Raw genomic sequence first — 17,620 nt, 5'->3', positions numbered from 1 at the left:
TACCATTGCTTGATTTTCAATGACCCAATTGAGAGTCGGCAAAAGAATATTGTGATGGGGATGTACAGTTAATTAACCCCTTCTCCCTCTAGTGTTGTACTGTATTAATTAACTTATGTGTGAGTATTTGCTCATATGATACATGTGCAGAAGTGAATGTACACTTGTGTAGATATTTTCTCATCTTAACTCTCTTTCTTTCTCACCCCTTTTTTCATTCTTTTTCGCTGTTCCCACCCCCACACATTCTTACAGGGAGGGAGGGGACATTGGGCTGTTTTATTACACTAGTCCCAAAAGTTTTATAATAATGTTTCCTTATTCGTTGGTTTAAGAACTTTAGGGACTTTTCTTTTTTGATTGGTTGACTCATTATGTTGAGTGTCCAAATTATTCAACGTAATCTACAGAATTGGCAATTTTGTGTTTCATCATTGGAATGTATATCAATTTATCGGCCATTGTCTTATCCCTTAAGATCCCTGTATACTTACGTCATTGCATTAACTCTTTCATCCCAAAATTTGTGTTTCTATCCAAACTTTTAAAGGAATTTTAGATTTTGGTACATTTTTTTCTGTCTCTATATATCAATTATTCCATTTTAATATTAACTGGCAAATTTTTTGTTATAAAATCCTTTCTTAGTTAAAGAAACTAAATTTAAGGGATATCATTTTTTGTAAAAATGAATCATTAAGGTTTTACCGTTGTTTAGGTTATATTGGGTTCAAGATACTTTAAGCCCCGCATGGTTTTAGGGCCTCCATGCATAGATTAGACTTAAGCACTGTATTTTTTTATCCCAATAATCTTAATATAATGGGATCTAATTGTTTAAAATAATTTGTAATGTAGTAGAAAAATTTGAATACTACTACTTTTTACCTACCAACTAAAAAAAGTACCCAAAGTATTTAACAGTGAATGTTAAGAGTATTTATAAAAATTCGGGTACTAGTATGATCCAATACTCCCTGGGTAAGTACTTATTAATCTTAACTAAAATGTTCAAAGAACTACTCTTATGTTTATTGAATATTAAGTGCTATAAAGAAAAGTCAAGTGTTCATTAAGTTTCAGTGAATCCTAGTATTTATATTTGGTTGGTTTTAAGCTATTTTTCCTTCTGTTTCAATACCCTTTCAGGATATAAGCCAAACTTTTGTTGTTTGCTAACAGTTTGCATTCTCCTGACTATGGGGGCAGCCTTAGCCATCACCACCACCATATTACATCTACAACCAGGCAAACTATCATTAAAATAATTCTTTTAATGTTGTCTAATGAGAGATAGGGTTATTTTAGTTTTAACCAATCGGTAGCAGGTTATTTGAACCCTAACCAATCAGATAAATGTTCTTTTGAATTCTGACCAATTACAAGAAATCCTGATCAATCTCAGATAGTTGTATTTTAAATTCTGTCCAATCAGAGAACGTTTTATTTTGAATTATGACCAATCAAAAATAGTATTACTCTGTATCCTAACCAATCATAGATAGTTTTATTTAAAATTCTTACCAATCAGAGAACGTGATATTTTGTATTACCAATTAGAGATAGTGTTATATTTCATCCTGACCAATCAGAGATAGTTTTATTTTGAATCTTGACCAATCAGAAACAATGTTAATCTCCTATTGGTTAAGATGACGTTTTACTACCTCTAAGTGGTTAATCTGATTAGTTATAAAAGAAATTGTTGCATTTCTGATTGGATGAAATTAATACTTCTATTTGTCCAATCGAATTTTCGTCTGTCGCTAAAAGATTGACAATAATGACTGTTTGTGGTGCAGTGTGCCGCACAACAACCTTATCAACAGTAGTTTACACAACAACCACCACCACCACAGCTCCACAACTTCCCTTCACAACCACATCAAAAGTTCGTCAGAGATCCTGGGTAGGCATCAATTTTTTGGGGAAGGTGATGGGTTCGAATCTTAGACCATTCCATTATGCCTTATGCTGCTATGTCAGATGTTTGACTGTTTTTGTAGGGGGAAATACTTTGAGAGGAACAAACGGATGGACAAAGTGATTTATGAGGGACAGGTTCATAATAATCAAAAGAAAACAACTGAACTGTATCATTTATATGTGGTGTAGATATCACATACCCACTAAAGCAGAAGAAGGAACTGTATAACCTACTAAAAATTAAGTTGTTTATAGTGACGTCATATGATACAAATGACCAATGATATGCCAATACACAGACTAGATTACCAATGACAGGCCAGCATATATTTAAATAGACCAATCGTAGGCCAGTACGACGTTAATTTTAATAGCCACTATAAAAAGGTTCAAGTTTTTAAAAATAAATTTTTTTTTTTAGATAACTCAAACTTGTGTGATATTCTGATGCTGGAAAAAGCTTTGGAAAATGAGGTGAGAAAAAGAATGGTTATTTATCGCATCGTATTAGAGACAGCTTTTCGCGGGTATCAAATGAAAAGTTATAAGATTTAAACCAGTTTTGATAGACCCGAGGGACCAACGCCCGGGCTTATTAGTCTTCTTATTTTTGTTTCAATATCCGTGAAACATTGTCTGTTGTATGACGCTATATATGATTTTTCATAATGGCTGAGAAACGGCTCTAATCAAGCGGATAAGAACCGGTTCTAAGCCATACTGAAAAATCATGTATAGTATCGTATTACAGATAATTTTCCACGAATATCAAAATAAAAATTATAAAATAAATACTAGTTTTCTAAGTCGGGTCCTTCGGCCCCTCTAAACTAACAAAACTGGTTGTAATCTTAATATTTTTCATTTTAATATCCTCATAAAGCTGTCTATAATACGATGCGTTAAATAAATATTATTAGATGATCAAATTTAATGGGCATCTTATTCAGAAAGTGATTGAGTAATTTATCAAAAGAGAAAATCAAAAGTAAATACACTAAGAATGATCTATAAAAATATATATATTAAGATATATAAGTTGGAAAGAATTTGAATGTTAGAGGGAGATTTGAAATCTGCATCAAATTTTAAGGGTTTTTTTATAAAATTCGTTTTTTGTATATTTCTTTATCTAAAAGCGGAAATACAGTTTAAGTTAATTATTTTTGACATCTGTTATTGGTGGATTGAAAATTATCTGCGCTCTGATGGAGAAGCTTAAGTGTCGCACATCATTCAACCAATTAGAGCGCAGGTAGTTTCCAATCCACCTATCCTATTGGTCAAAATTTATGAACTTAAATCCTAATATATATATCTTCCTATATATACAGAGGTTTGCTGAAGGAGGGTGTATTCAAACCCCTGGCAAAATTAAGGGGGTGGATACAACCCCTAGGTGTCACTGTCCACCCCCTCCACCTAAACCCACCCTGACAAAGATATAATCACTTGGATACCAATAGTGAGCCTTGAGATGACATGTTGAGCCTACACCTCCCTAATCAAGCCAAGAGTATTGTCAAGTTAAATAAGTCACACACACCCCCTTAAATTCAATGAGAATTTTTTAAATAATACACTCAACTTGTTATCTATCTATCTATCTATATATATATCTGTTTATCTATCTATCTATCTATCTATCTATCTATCTATCTATCTATCTATCTATCTATCTATCTATCTATCTATCTATCTATCTATCTATCTATCTATCTATCTATCTATCTATCTATCTATCTATCTATCTATCTATCTATCTATCTATCTATCTATCTGTCTATCTATCTATCTATCTATCTAGTTATCCCATGCTGGATTGAATGTTGGTGGGCTGTCAGATGCTAACAGACTGGACATGCTTGAAATACCTGGCAAAGGCCGTTGTTATGTTTACCTGGCCAGGTATAAAATTGTTCATATCATGTAAAGAAAAGAAGTAGGGGGTTTCTTCTTATTTTCACAGTAGCTTTTCTCCAATTTCTAAGCCCTGCGGGTTGCCCTAATTCTGCTTGGGAATAATTAACATTTACCTAACCTAAAATAACCCATTAAAGGCAACTGTGAAAATATGACGAAACACTCTACCTCGTTTTTCTTCCATGATCCAATTTTTCTTCAAAAATAGTACTGTAAAAGTTCTGATTTTGTGTCTATATGACAAGCTTCGCGAATTTTTTATGCCTTTCTACATACGAGATAAAAAAAGAAATATTTAAACAAATAATTATTTTCATTCATTCTATTAGACGCCTCATAAAGAAAAATTTTTAATAATTGGTTTTAATCTAACAGTGTCTAAACTTCTCAGCCAATAATTTTAATATACAGAATGGGTAATTTTGTTTATCATCAGTTCATCATATCCCTTGAGATCCCTGTTTTTTACATTCCAAAAGGCGTAAGTTTTCATGTATACTAATGTTGTTATTATAGGTATACCTATGACCCCATGACACAGTCACACAATGATAATCCTGAACAGGAGCTACAGGTATACTTAGATAGATAGATACACGTACAAGAAAGAGAGACTGACAGACAGACAGACACAGACAGAGTCATACAGAGACAGACAGGCAGACAGAGACAGACATATAGAGTCAAACAGAGAGACAGACAAAGACAGACAAACAGAGACAGACAAACATATAGAGACAGACAGACAGAGACAGAAAGACAGAAAAACAGAGACAGACAGATAGAATCAGACAGAGAGACACATAGACGTCCAAGGGGGGGGGTAATGGGGCGATTACCCCCCTCCAAACGAATTTGGGGGTGCCGTAGGCACCCCCAAAAATTTTTTCATTTTACCCCCCACATTTAAAATTTACCCCTACCGTGTGGGTGCCGTAGGCACCCCCAACCATTTAGGAGGGGGTATTTACCCCCCCCCAAACAATTTTGGGGGGGTAAATACTCCCCCCAAAATAGAAAATCTCTAACAAAAAAAAATTTTGCGCGCTTCGCGCGCATTTTTAATACTAAATTTTTGATAAACAGATTTCAGGGGGGGTAATTACCCCCTCCAAGCAAATTTTACCCCCGGGGTAAAAATTTTGGGGGGGGTAAAAAAAATTTGCGGCGTGCTTCGCGCGCCATTTTACCCCCCCCCCCCCCCCAAAACCGAATTACCCCCCCCTTCAAAAAATTTTACCCCCCCCCAAAATAAAAAGCTTGGACGCCCCTGGAGAGACAAACAGAGACAGACAAACAGACAGAGTCAAACAGAGTCATACAGACAGACAGGCAGACAGAGAAAGACAGAGACAGACAGAGTCATACAGACAGAGTCAGACAGAGTCATACAGACAGACAGGCAGACAGAGAAAGACAGACAAACAGACAGAGTCAGACAGAGTCATACAGACAGACAGGCAGACAGAGAAAGACAGAGACAGACAGACAGAGTCATACAGACAGACAGGCAGACAGAGACAGACAGACAGAGTCATACAGACAGAGTCAGACAGATAAACAGACAGACAGCGACAGACAGACTTACGGACAGAGACAGACAAGAAGAGACAGATAGACAAACAGACAGAGACAGAGAAAGAGACAGACAGAAGAGTCATACAGACAGACAGCGACAGACAGACAGACAAAAAGAGAAAGACAGAGATAGACAGAGACAGTCAGATAGAGTCAGACAGAGGGAAAGACAGACAGACAAACAGACAGAGACAGAAAGACAGACATATGGCGTAAAATAAAAATTGTTAAGGCTGACATAATATCTAATCTAAACTATCTATCTAACTATATACATATCTAGTAATGAACCTATCTATCTAGTTAAATGCTGGCGACTATATTCTGATCTGGGGACAACAAGACGAGGATGGATACATGGAGGGGGAGCTGCTTGATGGAAGGTAAACAATACCCCCATACAGGGAGGGAGGGGACATTGGACTGTAAATTACACTCGTCTCCAAAGTTTTCCAAATCGTTGGGTACGATTATTGAATTTTGATTGGTTGGTATGAAACCAATGATATTAAACTACTAACGGGATAATTTTGTTTATCGTCCATTGTCTTTTCCCCTAAAATTCCTGACAAATGCATCATATCATATTATATGAATATGAACCTACTACAATTTTCATGTAAATCAGTGCAGTGTACAAAAATTTAAAAATTTAAATATTGTTATTTTGCTATTGCTGCGTTTCTTATATCCCCTTAAATGTTATAATTTTGTTTAATTGAGTTTAGACTGCACACCCTTATGTTTTATTAAATAAACAAGGATGACAACATCAAACTAAGCTAAACTATAGATACATTTAATAATGTTAGTTCTTGGTGTATAAAATAATTTTATAATAGCCGCCGGGTTATGGGCTCAACCTCTCGTCAAAATTAAGACGTTAAAAATAGTTCCTACTCTTGTATGCCTTGGCCCAAAACATGAAGTGTTAGGATTTCCTGACAAAGATCGTGATATTAAAGGGTTGGTTGTCTAGAAAACGATTGACCGCGTAATTATGCATTTCATTAGAAAGATTAAGTTAAGAAATAAATCAAAATTAAATTTTATTGTGAATTTTTGGTAAACACCTGATCTTAACATATTTCGTGCCCCTAGAGGCCTCTAGGGGGCGTAGCCGCTATTATACATAAATTGTTTAAACATAAAAATAATTAATCCTAAAATTGATCTAAACTGCCTTTTACTCAAAGTTTGTTGAAATCTAAAGGTTTGTTTAATGGCACGGCAGCCGCGCTATTTTAAAAATACTAAAGATTCTTTTAAAAATACGTCAGTTCATTTTTAAAAAATGCTTTCGTCCTTTTTTAGCCGTTTTTTTGCGGCTTGAGCAAAAAGGCGGCTGTGGTTAAAAAATCTGCGGCTGAAGGCCCCCCCCGTTTTATTTGAAGTTTTCAAAGTAGGGTATTATTGAAGTTTAAACATTCTAACCTATTATTCTAAATTTATGTTCTGGAGGCTGCATTTCTAGTCTCTAGGGGCATCTTTCCAACAATCCAACAACCGTTTTATTATAATATAATATTTTTCATACACTAGCGGCTGCGTTCATGGCATCTAGGGGCTCTTGGTTACCGAGATCCTTCGCTGCAGACTAAAAAGATATGCCTTTATTTTCATTGTTACAGAAAATGACACAATATATTTAAATTAGAGATGTAGTCATTTTATTGATTTTTAAAACAAAAACAGTTTTTTGTCATGTGCCATAACGTTGTAATATAGAGCATTTAATATCATCTTTATACCCCTTTCTTTCTTCCAATAATAATGTTTTCTTATGAGAATTTGTGGGAAGATTAATTTTTATATCCCTAACCATCGAGGCCATATAATCATAGAGAGAGAGAGGGGGACAATGGGCTGTTTATTACACTAGTCCCCAAAGTTATTCGTTGGCTTAACAACTTTGGGGATGTTTTAAGCTGAGTGTCCAAACGTTTCAACCAATACTTTTAATCTACAGAAAGGTAATTTTGTGCATTATCATTGGGGATGTATAATCAATTTGCCGACCATTGTCTTATCCCTTTAGATCCCTGCCATATAATACCCATCTATCTCAAACCTTAATTTCTTTTTATGCCAACTTCTTATTTCGCAGTTCTACTTTTCCATCATGGAAAGGGTCATGCATTAACCAGGGGGCTAAAGGGATAAGATAATGGCCGAGAAATTGATGTACATCCCCAATGATAATATACAAAATTACTCCTTCTACAGATTACAATTAGTGGTTGAAACGTTTGGACACTCAATTAAAAAACCACCCAATAAATATACATTAAAAGTCCCCAAAGTTGGTAGGCCAACAAATTAAAAAACATCATTTTAAAACTTTGGAGACTAATGTAATTAACTGCCCTCTTTTTTCTGTATATTTTCACAGACGGACAGACAACGAAAGTTTAATGGCCATGAAATCTTCACAGTTACTTTTCTGTATCTACTTGCGGATATGACCCAAGAGGCCTATAGGGTCACTTGGGGAAAGGTGAGTAGAGTTGGTCGACCCTTCACTTTCAATATTGTTTTTTTAAAGAAAGTTATTTCTTTTTTTTTGGGGGGGGGGGGTTAAAAGGTACCATCCCCCAAAAATATATATAAACCTATGAAAAGCTTTACTGTAAACGAGAACCATATTAGTTTAGCGGTTAGCGAGATCCTTCGGTACATATAGACTTTTATATTAGGATATTAATTAAATTTGATTCTTTTGGACTTCTGATTATCCGAAAAATATTCCCTGTCATAGAAATAGACCTGGTTTTATAAGGCAGAATAGAGAAGTATTCTCTGTCATAGAAATAGACCTGGTTTTATAAGGCAGAATAAAATAGAAAAGTATTCCCTGTCATAGAAATAGACCTGGTTTTATAAGGCAGAATAGAATAGAAAAGTATTCCCTGTCATAGAAATAGACCTGGTTTTATAAGGCAGAATAGAATAGAAAAGTATTCCCTGTCATAGAAATAGACCTGGTTTTATAAGGCAGAATAGAATAGAAAAGTATTTCCTGTCATAGAAATAGACCTGGTTTTATAAGGCAGAATAGAATAGAAAAGTATTCTCTGTCCTAGAAATAGACCTGGTTTTATAAGGCAGAATAGAATAGAAAAGTATTCCCTGTCATAGAAATAGACCTGGTTTTTATAAGGCAGAATAGAATAGAAAAGTATTCCCTGTCATAGAAATAGATCTGGTTTTATAAGGCAGAATAGAAAAGTATTCCCTGTCATAGAATTAGACCTGGTTTTATAAGGCAGAATAGAATAGTATTCCCTGTCATAGAAATAGACCTGGTTTTATAAGGCAGAATAGAATGCATTACACAAGACAAGTTTTATTAAAAACAAACTGCATGCAAATAATATAAAACGTGGTTTGAAATCAGAGGTGGATTCTTAAAAAAATTGCCCCACTAATCGCTTAGTGGGGCATATTTTTTTTTAAGAATACACCTCAGGACTCAGCAGCCGCATGTAAGCCTTAGGAAAATAAATTTTTTACAGTTTTAAAAATGAGCAGCAAGTTTAAACATAACACAAATATGGCAATCACTCAAAAAGGGTTTTTAACTATTTTTATGTTAAACCCTTTTTAGACATTAAATTGCTAGAAAAAAGGCCGTTCCCCACATTCTAAAATAATTAAAAACTAGAATTTAAGCATACAGGCACTTTAATTCCATGGAATTTGTCTAGAAGTCTTAACTATCTATTGTAATTAGTTGTACTTGCTTTTTTGTGTGTATAACATCTTTAGTTCTGACATACCAATTATGATACACAAAATTACCCCTTTAGTAAAATACAGCGAGTGGTTAAAACGTTTAAAGAATCAATGTACTTGCTTTTCTGTGTGTATAACATCTTTATTTCTGACATACCAATTATGATACACAAAATTACCCCTTCTGTAAAATACTTCTAGTGGTTGAAACGTTTAGACACTTTACTCAAGAGACAACCAACCAAAATTCAATAAAAGTCCCCAAAGTCATGAATCCAATTTTTAAGAAAACGTAATTTTAAAACTTTGGGGGCTAGCGTAATAAACAGCCAAATGTCCCCTTCCCTCCCTAAATTGTATTACAGATTACCTATCCCTATTTTTGCCAGGTCTCTAGGGCTGTTTAGATGCATTCCTTTGCATACCTCTAGGGGCTCCTAGGGTTATTATAAATGATAATATCACAATACAATTCATACCTTATCATAGCCTGGGGCTTAGCTGTAATTATACATTTATATTGTACAATATATACTATAGAAATCTTCTAATAGCAGGCCTCTGTATTGGAAATGTTTACACATTATTACCAAATTATTTGTATTTTTAGCTGTGATTGAGGGGACATTGAGCTGTTTATTAAACTAGTCCCCAAAGTAAATAGCTTTTTCTTGTTCTTGACTTAAAAATTTAGAGGACTTTTATTGAATTTTGATTGTTTGGTTCATTAAGTTGCGTGTTTAAACGTTACAACCAGTAATTTAAATTTACAAAATAGGTCATTTTGTGTATCATCATTGGGAATGTAGATCAATTTATCAGCATTTATCTTATCCCTAAAGATCCCTGGTTTAAAAGCCGATTTTATTGAATATTAGGAGCTAGGTTCTACCATTTATTTATACAGTAAAATGTATAGAATAGAATCATTAATAGCCAACATAATGGAAGACAGATATACGCAATTTGTAATATATTTTTGCTATTAACAACTAAAATATTAGCATTTTCCAAAGACAACTTTGTACCTATACTATTCAACTTTACCCCTTTCATATCAGGGATCTAATGGGATAAGACAATGGCTAATAAATTAATGGACAACCACAATGATGATTATTAAAATTACCCTTTCTATATATTACAATTTGTGGTTGAAACGTTTGGACACCCAACTAAATGAGTCCCCATGGTTGATAAGCCAGCGAATAAAATGTTGCCATTGGCACACTCAGCTTGACTTGATCCGAAAAGTTTATTACAAATCTTTGGTGATAGTCCTTTTTTCCTTCTTCCCTGATTTCATATCCTCAAATTTGTTTTCTGTTACCACCCCCCTCCCTCCCCCCTTTATGGTGTCACAACCCCTTTTATTAATTACATGCATCCCCATTCCCTTCCCCTTTGGATAATTCCTCCAAGCAAAATAAATCCCCCCCCCCCCATTTCCCAACACTTACCTACAGGAATTGAGAGATGTGGGGAAAAAAATTTCCAGTATGGCTTAGGAACCGATTAATAACCGGTTCTCAGCCATACTAAAAAATCGTGTATAGCATCTTATTACAGACAATTTTTCACGAATATAAAATAAAATTCATGAAATTAAAAAGTTTATTGAACACGTCTATTACAGGTTTTACCAGGGAGAAAGGGGACATTGGGCTGCTTATGACAGTGGTCCCCAAATTTTTATAATAACGTTTTCTTATTCGTTGGCTCAACAACTTGAGGGACAATATTGAAATTTGATTGTTTGGATCATTAGGTTAAGTGTTTCAACCACTAATTGTAATCTACAGAAAGGGTAATTTTTGGGTATCATCATTGGGGATGTACATCAATTAATCTCTTTAGATCCTGTGTTTTACAATATGAATATTTTAATATTTTTGGTTTCCAAGAACACCTTTATTCTTCATTTCCAACCTCTTGAAATTGAATGCAAATTTGAATAGAGCACTTTTCAAAACTATATGATGTGATGCATAAGGCAGGTTTTAGGATACAGGGTGTCCCAAGATTTGTATCATATTTTTACAGGGTGTCAAATACCATTCAAACTGCAAGTTAAAATGTTTTTACAGGGTGTCCATTTGGATAGAGCACATTTCAAAACTATATGATGTGATGCATTAGGCAGGTGTAAGATACAGGGTGTCCCAAAATTAAGTAAGATATTTTTACAGGGTTTCCAGTAAGTCACATTAAAATTACAGGGTATCCTTACAGTTTGACCATAGAATATTTTTTATTCAAATTTTATCTACAAATTTAACTTATTCAATGATCCATTTTGTGTTTCAAAATTTTTAGATATATCTAACATAAAAATATAATATGCATACAGTTAAATAGATAATAACATCAAAATTTGTTTTTAAAACATAAGAGTGTGCAGTCTAAAATCTTACTTTCATAAAATCTCCTTTCCTCCTATTAAAAAAAAAATCCCTAAAATTGAGAAAAATATTCAGGCAGAAATAACATGACTGAAAAGGGGTTTTAAAAACCTCCTAAATTTCTACACTATGTTTTTTATTTATGAAAAGTCCATACAATTTGATGCGTAGGCGAGGATTGGTTCCTTCTAACTATATCACAAGATTGGTGGGTGAAGATCTCATGGAATTTCATCAGGTACATTTTAGTTCATAAATTTGACACTAGAGGTCTAATTCAAAATACCAAAGTTTTTTATATATGGAACTAGATGTCTAAATCAAAATAATACATTTAAGTTCTCAAATTATACATTAGAAGTCTGATACAAAATATTACAGTTTAGTTCTCAAATTAGGCAATGGAGGTCCAAATCAAACTGGTACATTTTAGTTCAAAAATTTGAAACTAGAGGTCTAAATTAAAATATAACAGTTTAGTTTACAAATAAGACACTAGAGGTCTAAATCAAAATATTACAGTTCAATTCACATATAAAACACTAGACATGAATTAGAATATTACATTTTATTTCACAAACTGGGCACTGGAGTTCTAATTAAATATTACAGTTTAGTTTAAGAATTAAAATATTACATTATAGTTCACAAGTTTGACACTAGAGGTATAAATCAAAATATTACAGTTTAGTTCTCAAATTTGGCACTAGCGGTCTAAATAAAAATATTACAATTTTGTTCTCAAATTTGACACTAGAGGTCTAAATAAAAATATTACAGTTCAGTTCAAATATTAGACACTAGAGGTCTAAATAAAAATATTACAGATTAGTTCAAAAATCTTAAATTTAGGTCTAAATCAAAATATTATATTTTAATTCACAAACTAGGCACTGGAGTTCTAATTAAATATTACAGTTTAGTTAAAGAATTAAACACTAGAGGTCTAAATTAAAATATTACAGTTTAGTTCCCAAATTTGACACTAGAAGTCAAAATAAAAAATATTACATAATAGTTCACAAGTTTGACACTAGAGTTCTAAATAAAAAATTTGCAGTTTACTTAAATAATCAGGCACTAAAGAGGTAAACAAAATATTACAGTTTAGTTCAAACATTAGGCACTAGAGGTCTAAATAAAAAGATTACATTCTAATTCTCAATTTGACGCTAGAAGTCAAGATAAAATTTTAAAGTTTAATTTAAAAGTAAGACACTAGAGGTCTTAATCGAAATATTACATTTCTGTTTACAAATTCAACTAAATCAAAATATAGTTAAGTTTTCAAATTTGACACTAGAGGTCTTAATCAAAAAATTCCATTTTAGTTCACAAATTAGACACTAGAGGTCTAAATTTAAATAGTTTAGTTAAGTTCTCAAATGTAATAGCAATTGTTACTTGATTGGTGGTTTAATTAAAAAATCTATAAATATTTTAGTTAAAATTTAAATACTAGAGGTCTCAAATAATTTATATTTAGAGCAGGACGATGATTGGTTAATTTGATATTTAGAGGGTTGTGGTTGGTCCAACAGCTGCCAATGAGCAGGATGATGATTGGTTAATTTAATATTTATAGTGTTGTGGTTGGTCCAACCAGCTTGCAATAAGCATGATGATGATTGGTTAATTTAAAATTCAGAGTTTTCTGGTTGGTCCTACAGCTACCAATGAGCAGGATGATGATTGGGTAATTTATATTTAGAGCGTTATGGTTGGGCCAACAGCTTCTAATGAGCAGGATGATGATTGGGTAATTTATATTTAGAGTGTTTTGGTTGGGACAACGGCTGCCAATGAGCAGGATGATGATTGGGTAATTTATATTTAGAGTGTTGTGGTTGGTCCAACGGCTGCCAATGAACAGGATGATGATTGGGCCACTTCAGTTCCACATGACCTGGGCATGAGTCATCATGGCATTGGAAAAGATTATTCAGACAGCAGGAATGGATATTGTTTATTTGTCTGCTAGAGGCTAGGCCTCCTAAAGGCCTCTAGGGGCACTTAGGGAAGGGGCATATGGTTGGAGGGGAAGTCGACCCTCAACTTTCAGTCATAGTTATAAGAATAAAAAGTTCAAAAGGAGGGATATTGCTCTTGTGAAGGTGGAGTTGTTGAGTTACCCTACCAAAATCATTATAACTCAATAAGCCTTAACTGGGCATGTAGGATTCTTCAATGCAAAGCAGAACCATTTTGGTTACAGAAAGGCACCCTGTTAAAATTTAAAATATAGGCTTAGCATATGGAAATGAAAATTTACAACTTCTAATTTTTTTTTTGGGGGGGGGGTGAATGTTGCTTTCTTAGTTTGAAATAAAACGGCTAGAGGTCTCAAAGTATGATAAACTTTAATAAACAATTGACAATAATGTTTAGACTAATCACACCAGAACCCCATCTTTCCAGTATGACAGGTGACCCAGGTATAGCGTTCATATATGCCATAATAGTTAAAAACTCTGGGATAACTCATTTTCTCTGCAGATTTTTCAATGTAAATTTTTATTACTATTTTTCGCTATAAAGAAAATTATTTTCTTTTAAGATCACGTATTTTCGGGCTGCTTAAATGGTTATTTGTGGTAAACATTTAATTTATACTCTTTGATTTTTCTTGAGTTCTATTGTAAACATAAATTTACATAAAATGAGCGGCATTACTAACTTTCTTTCTGTCTGCATATTTGATATTGCCGAATTTTTCAATAAGACTTGTTTTTTGTTTCAAAGCTTCGCTTTTGATGGATTACCCCTTCTGTAGATTACAATTATTGGTTGAAATGTTTGGACACCAAACAGTAAAAATTCAGTAATAAGCCCCAAAGATGTAAATCCTACGACTAAAAACGGTTATTGTAAAACTTTTGTAATAACAGCCCAATGTCCCCTCCCTCCTTGCAAATTTGCACTTTTTCCAATTTTGGTGGAAAAATATGAACACTTGATGTGTCCCAATTAGGTGGAGGATGGGACGAGCACCAACATTTGATGAACCCAATGTTTCTACAGGTTGACAATCATGTCCCCACGGATTTATACAGGGATGAGACAATGGCCGATAAATTGATGTACATATCCAGTGATGATACAAAAAATTACCCCTTCTGTAGATTACAATTAGTGGTTGAAACGTTTGGAAACTATATATCAACAAATAAAAATTCAATAAAATTCCCCAAAGTTGTTTAGTCAAGGAATAAGAAAACGTTATTACAAAACTTTAAAGTCTCATAGCCTTTCGCAAAAAAGTGATATGTCGCCAAAGAGGGGATTAACCCTCCCCCCTCCCAAAAAAAAAAAATACTCTTCGGGTAAAAAAACAGTGAGGTAACCTCTCCCCTTAATTTTTTTTTTTTTTTTGGGGGGGGGGGAAAGGTTGGTTAAACATTCACATTTTGGGTGTGATATGTCAAAAAATTTCCTGATTTCTAAAGAGCAAGCTGTTCTTTGAATAAATGCGCAAAACGCCAATACATTTTTTCTTCAGGGTTTTCTAAGGGGGGGGGGGATAAATATTTAAAGGGGTGTTATCGCCCTCTAATTCTGCAGCCATAAACATATGCTATCCACCCTGTAGTCCCTGGAAACTCATTTCTTAGTATAATCGAAATACTAAATAATCATGTCAGTAATAATGACTATTTTAACAACAGCAAAAAGATGAAAATTTTTAATTACTAGAGGGACACTAGTAAAATGTAGGTTTTTTAGCCAAAAAGATGAATACTCTGAAAATTTGACCTGTTATCATTTATTTATACCTAAATAGAGAGCCCCACGTATTTATTTAAATCATAAGTGCATAGCCTAATTTTTTTCATATTTTTATATTTTATACCTAATAAAACCCTCTATTTTCCAAAAATCTAACATCATTTCAACAAGTTTTATTCATTTATTTTATATGAAGTTCTTTTAAATCCACAATAATATTTGTTTTGTATAGAAATACATTTAATAAACTAAGATGGCATTCAAAATCTAAAATCAATTTCAAAGTATATAAAGATTTCAAAAAAAATATTATAGCTTTTCAGATTCTCATACTGGAATAGGTCACTAGAGCTTGATCTTTAAATCGTTTATAGGTGATTTAAACCGGGGCAATTCATTCAGCGCACCATCAAATTAATAAATACCAATCTTTAAATCGAATTTGCATGGGCGATTTGGCGCGCCCAGTGGCGCGGTACCAGCGCGGCAATGCCACTCACCGAGTGGCATTGCCGAACTAAATCGGGGTGATTTATTTAATAAATAAATATTTTTTTTTAATTACTTTAATATTTTATTGCAAAACTATCGTGAAAACATTCTGGTAACGATTATACAGTTGCTACATTTTCTAAATAAATACTTAACTACTAAAGGAATCACCATGCAAAGTTTGAAATCAATAAGACAATTCTAACATGCCTAAGTTAACAGGGACAAAACTATATGGACAGGTGAACGGACCGACACTATTTTTAGAACAGTTTTGCTTTTAATAGACACATCACTTTGAATTTATAATTCATAATTACAAATATGTTTTATAAATATGTTTACAAGTATTACAAAGACCTGTTAGTTCCTTCATTTGCACCAGCTTTTCAAGAACAAACAACGTTTTATTTTTCTCTTACTCTTGGCAATTCTTGCCTTTTCTTTCACAAGCAACACAAATTGTTTTAGAGCTTTTAAATGATCTATTGCAAAATATGGCATGTTTGTTATTTATGAAATAATCACACTAAGAATGAATTGTATCACTAAAAAGCTTCCCAGATTTTTCATATCTTGACTTGCGGATTTTTTTTTATGAATTTGTTAGGTTAAAAACACATTTTTACAGCTTTTTTTCAAGAAAAAATATACTCAAGTTCAAATTCAATTTATTATTTAGGCTATGCACTTATGATTTAAATAAAGACGTGGGGCTCTCTATATAGGTATAAATACATGATATCAGTTCGAATTTCCAGAGTATTCCTCTTTGTGGCTAAAAAACCTACATTTTACTAGAAGGGAGAGTATAAACACTGAATTGAATATGCAGTTCTAAATGCTTTTATAGCGGACATGATTGACCAATCCGTTCTCTCAGTCTCCGGATGAAATAGACCTACCACCTTTGGATCAACAACTCCTTGATCATCATCGACAGAAACAGGTTAGTTACCATGCTGTTTATGGCGGGAAATCGTAATGAAAAAAATCCGCCATTTTGAAAATGTATAATTGACCAATATGAGAAGGTACTATTGATACCGAAAATTTTGGTCAGAAAAGAAATAAAAGTAACCAGAACCTCCGATCCCCAAAGGCCTAGTATACAATTATTGCATTAGGAGTTCGATTTTCCACCAAAATCTTTTAACTTGGAGGAAGGAAGAGGGTATTCATCAATCCAGACCTCCCCCCCCCCCTAAATATTAGAGTTATTCAACCAAAGAAATTTTGCAAAGCACTTTCCACTGCCCGTTAGTACCTACCCGCCGCTTCATTGAGAGTTTACTTTTTTATATCATTAACTTAATAAAAAGGATTGACACTATTCTACACTTGTTCACAAAAGTTAGTACTCATCTATAATTGATCACCATTGCAATGTTAAGGAGGAGGAAGCCGAACCTGCTGACGCCGGAGCCGTTCCACCGCCCAAACAGCTCACGCTGGAGAGACAGCTCAACAAAAGTATCCTAATTGGTAAGAAATGTTTAGTAGCGCAGCAACTTTATAATTAGGGCGTTTATGTACGTCTGTCCAATTGAATTATTAGACTATTTTACTTTACAACTTAAGTCTTGGGATGGTTTTAGCCAATTTTCTGACCTCCCTACCCTATCTAAATGCCAGGGGCTCAGCCGCTATTAGATTTTTGACATTTTTAAAGTTTGATGTAAATCAGTTTTTCATGCAATATTCTTGGTTTACATGAAAATGTTTTAAGAATTTAAAGGATCGTATCCAATGCCATATTAATTAAGAATGAAACTCTTCTTGTTGGTATAACAGATATGTGAAATTTTTATTTTTTAATGTTTTATAAAATAAAACTT

General features: G+C 33.5%; 1 protein-coding gene across 6 annotated transcripts in view; it reads left to right on the top strand.

The window, feature by feature from the left end:
* Positions 1 to 17,620, top strand: part of LOC145305922 (uncharacterized) — a 137,451-nt gene that overhangs the window by 62,642 nt on the left and 57,189 nt on the right. For 4 of the 6 annotated variants that reach the window (XR_013874816.1, XM_080147802.1, XM_080147801.1 and 1 more), the window contains exons 14-25: positions 1,183 to 1,248; positions 1,803 to 1,909; positions 2,348 to 2,400; positions 3,734 to 3,834; positions 4,366 to 4,423; positions 5,731 to 5,810; positions 11,715 to 11,802; positions 13,402 to 13,517; positions 13,953 to 13,999; positions 14,536 to 14,585; positions 16,666 to 16,731; positions 17,177 to 17,267. Coding sequence is in view for 5 of the 6 variants with exons in the window: in XM_080147802.1 (XP_080003928.1) it covers positions 1,183 to 1,248; positions 1,803 to 1,909; positions 2,348 to 2,400; positions 3,734 to 3,834; positions 4,366 to 4,423; positions 5,731 to 5,810; positions 11,715 to 11,802; positions 13,402 to 13,517; positions 13,953 to 13,999; positions 14,536 to 14,585; positions 16,666 to 16,731; positions 17,177 to 17,267 (923 nt within the window). In the remaining variant the exon portion in view is untranslated. The remainder of the gene's footprint in view (positions 1 to 1,182; positions 1,249 to 1,802; positions 1,910 to 2,347; positions 2,401 to 3,733; positions 3,835 to 4,365; positions 4,424 to 5,730; positions 5,811 to 11,714; positions 11,803 to 13,401; positions 13,518 to 13,952; positions 14,000 to 14,535; positions 14,586 to 16,665; positions 16,732 to 17,176; positions 17,268 to 17,620) is intronic. The other 2 variants (XM_080147800.1, XM_080147799.1) reach the window with 2 other exon arrangements.

This window comes from Acartia tonsa, chromosome 14 (genome assembly GCF_053477335.1).
Source record: "Acartia tonsa isolate MP-2025a chromosome 14, ASM5347733v1, whole genome shotgun sequence".
In the NCBI taxonomy this organism is placed as follows: Eukaryota; Metazoa; Arthropoda; class Copepoda; order Calanoida; family Acartiidae; genus Acartia; species Acartia tonsa.
Note: the sequence above shows the minus strand (reverse complement) of the source record. Positions and strands in the feature narration are given on the sequence as shown.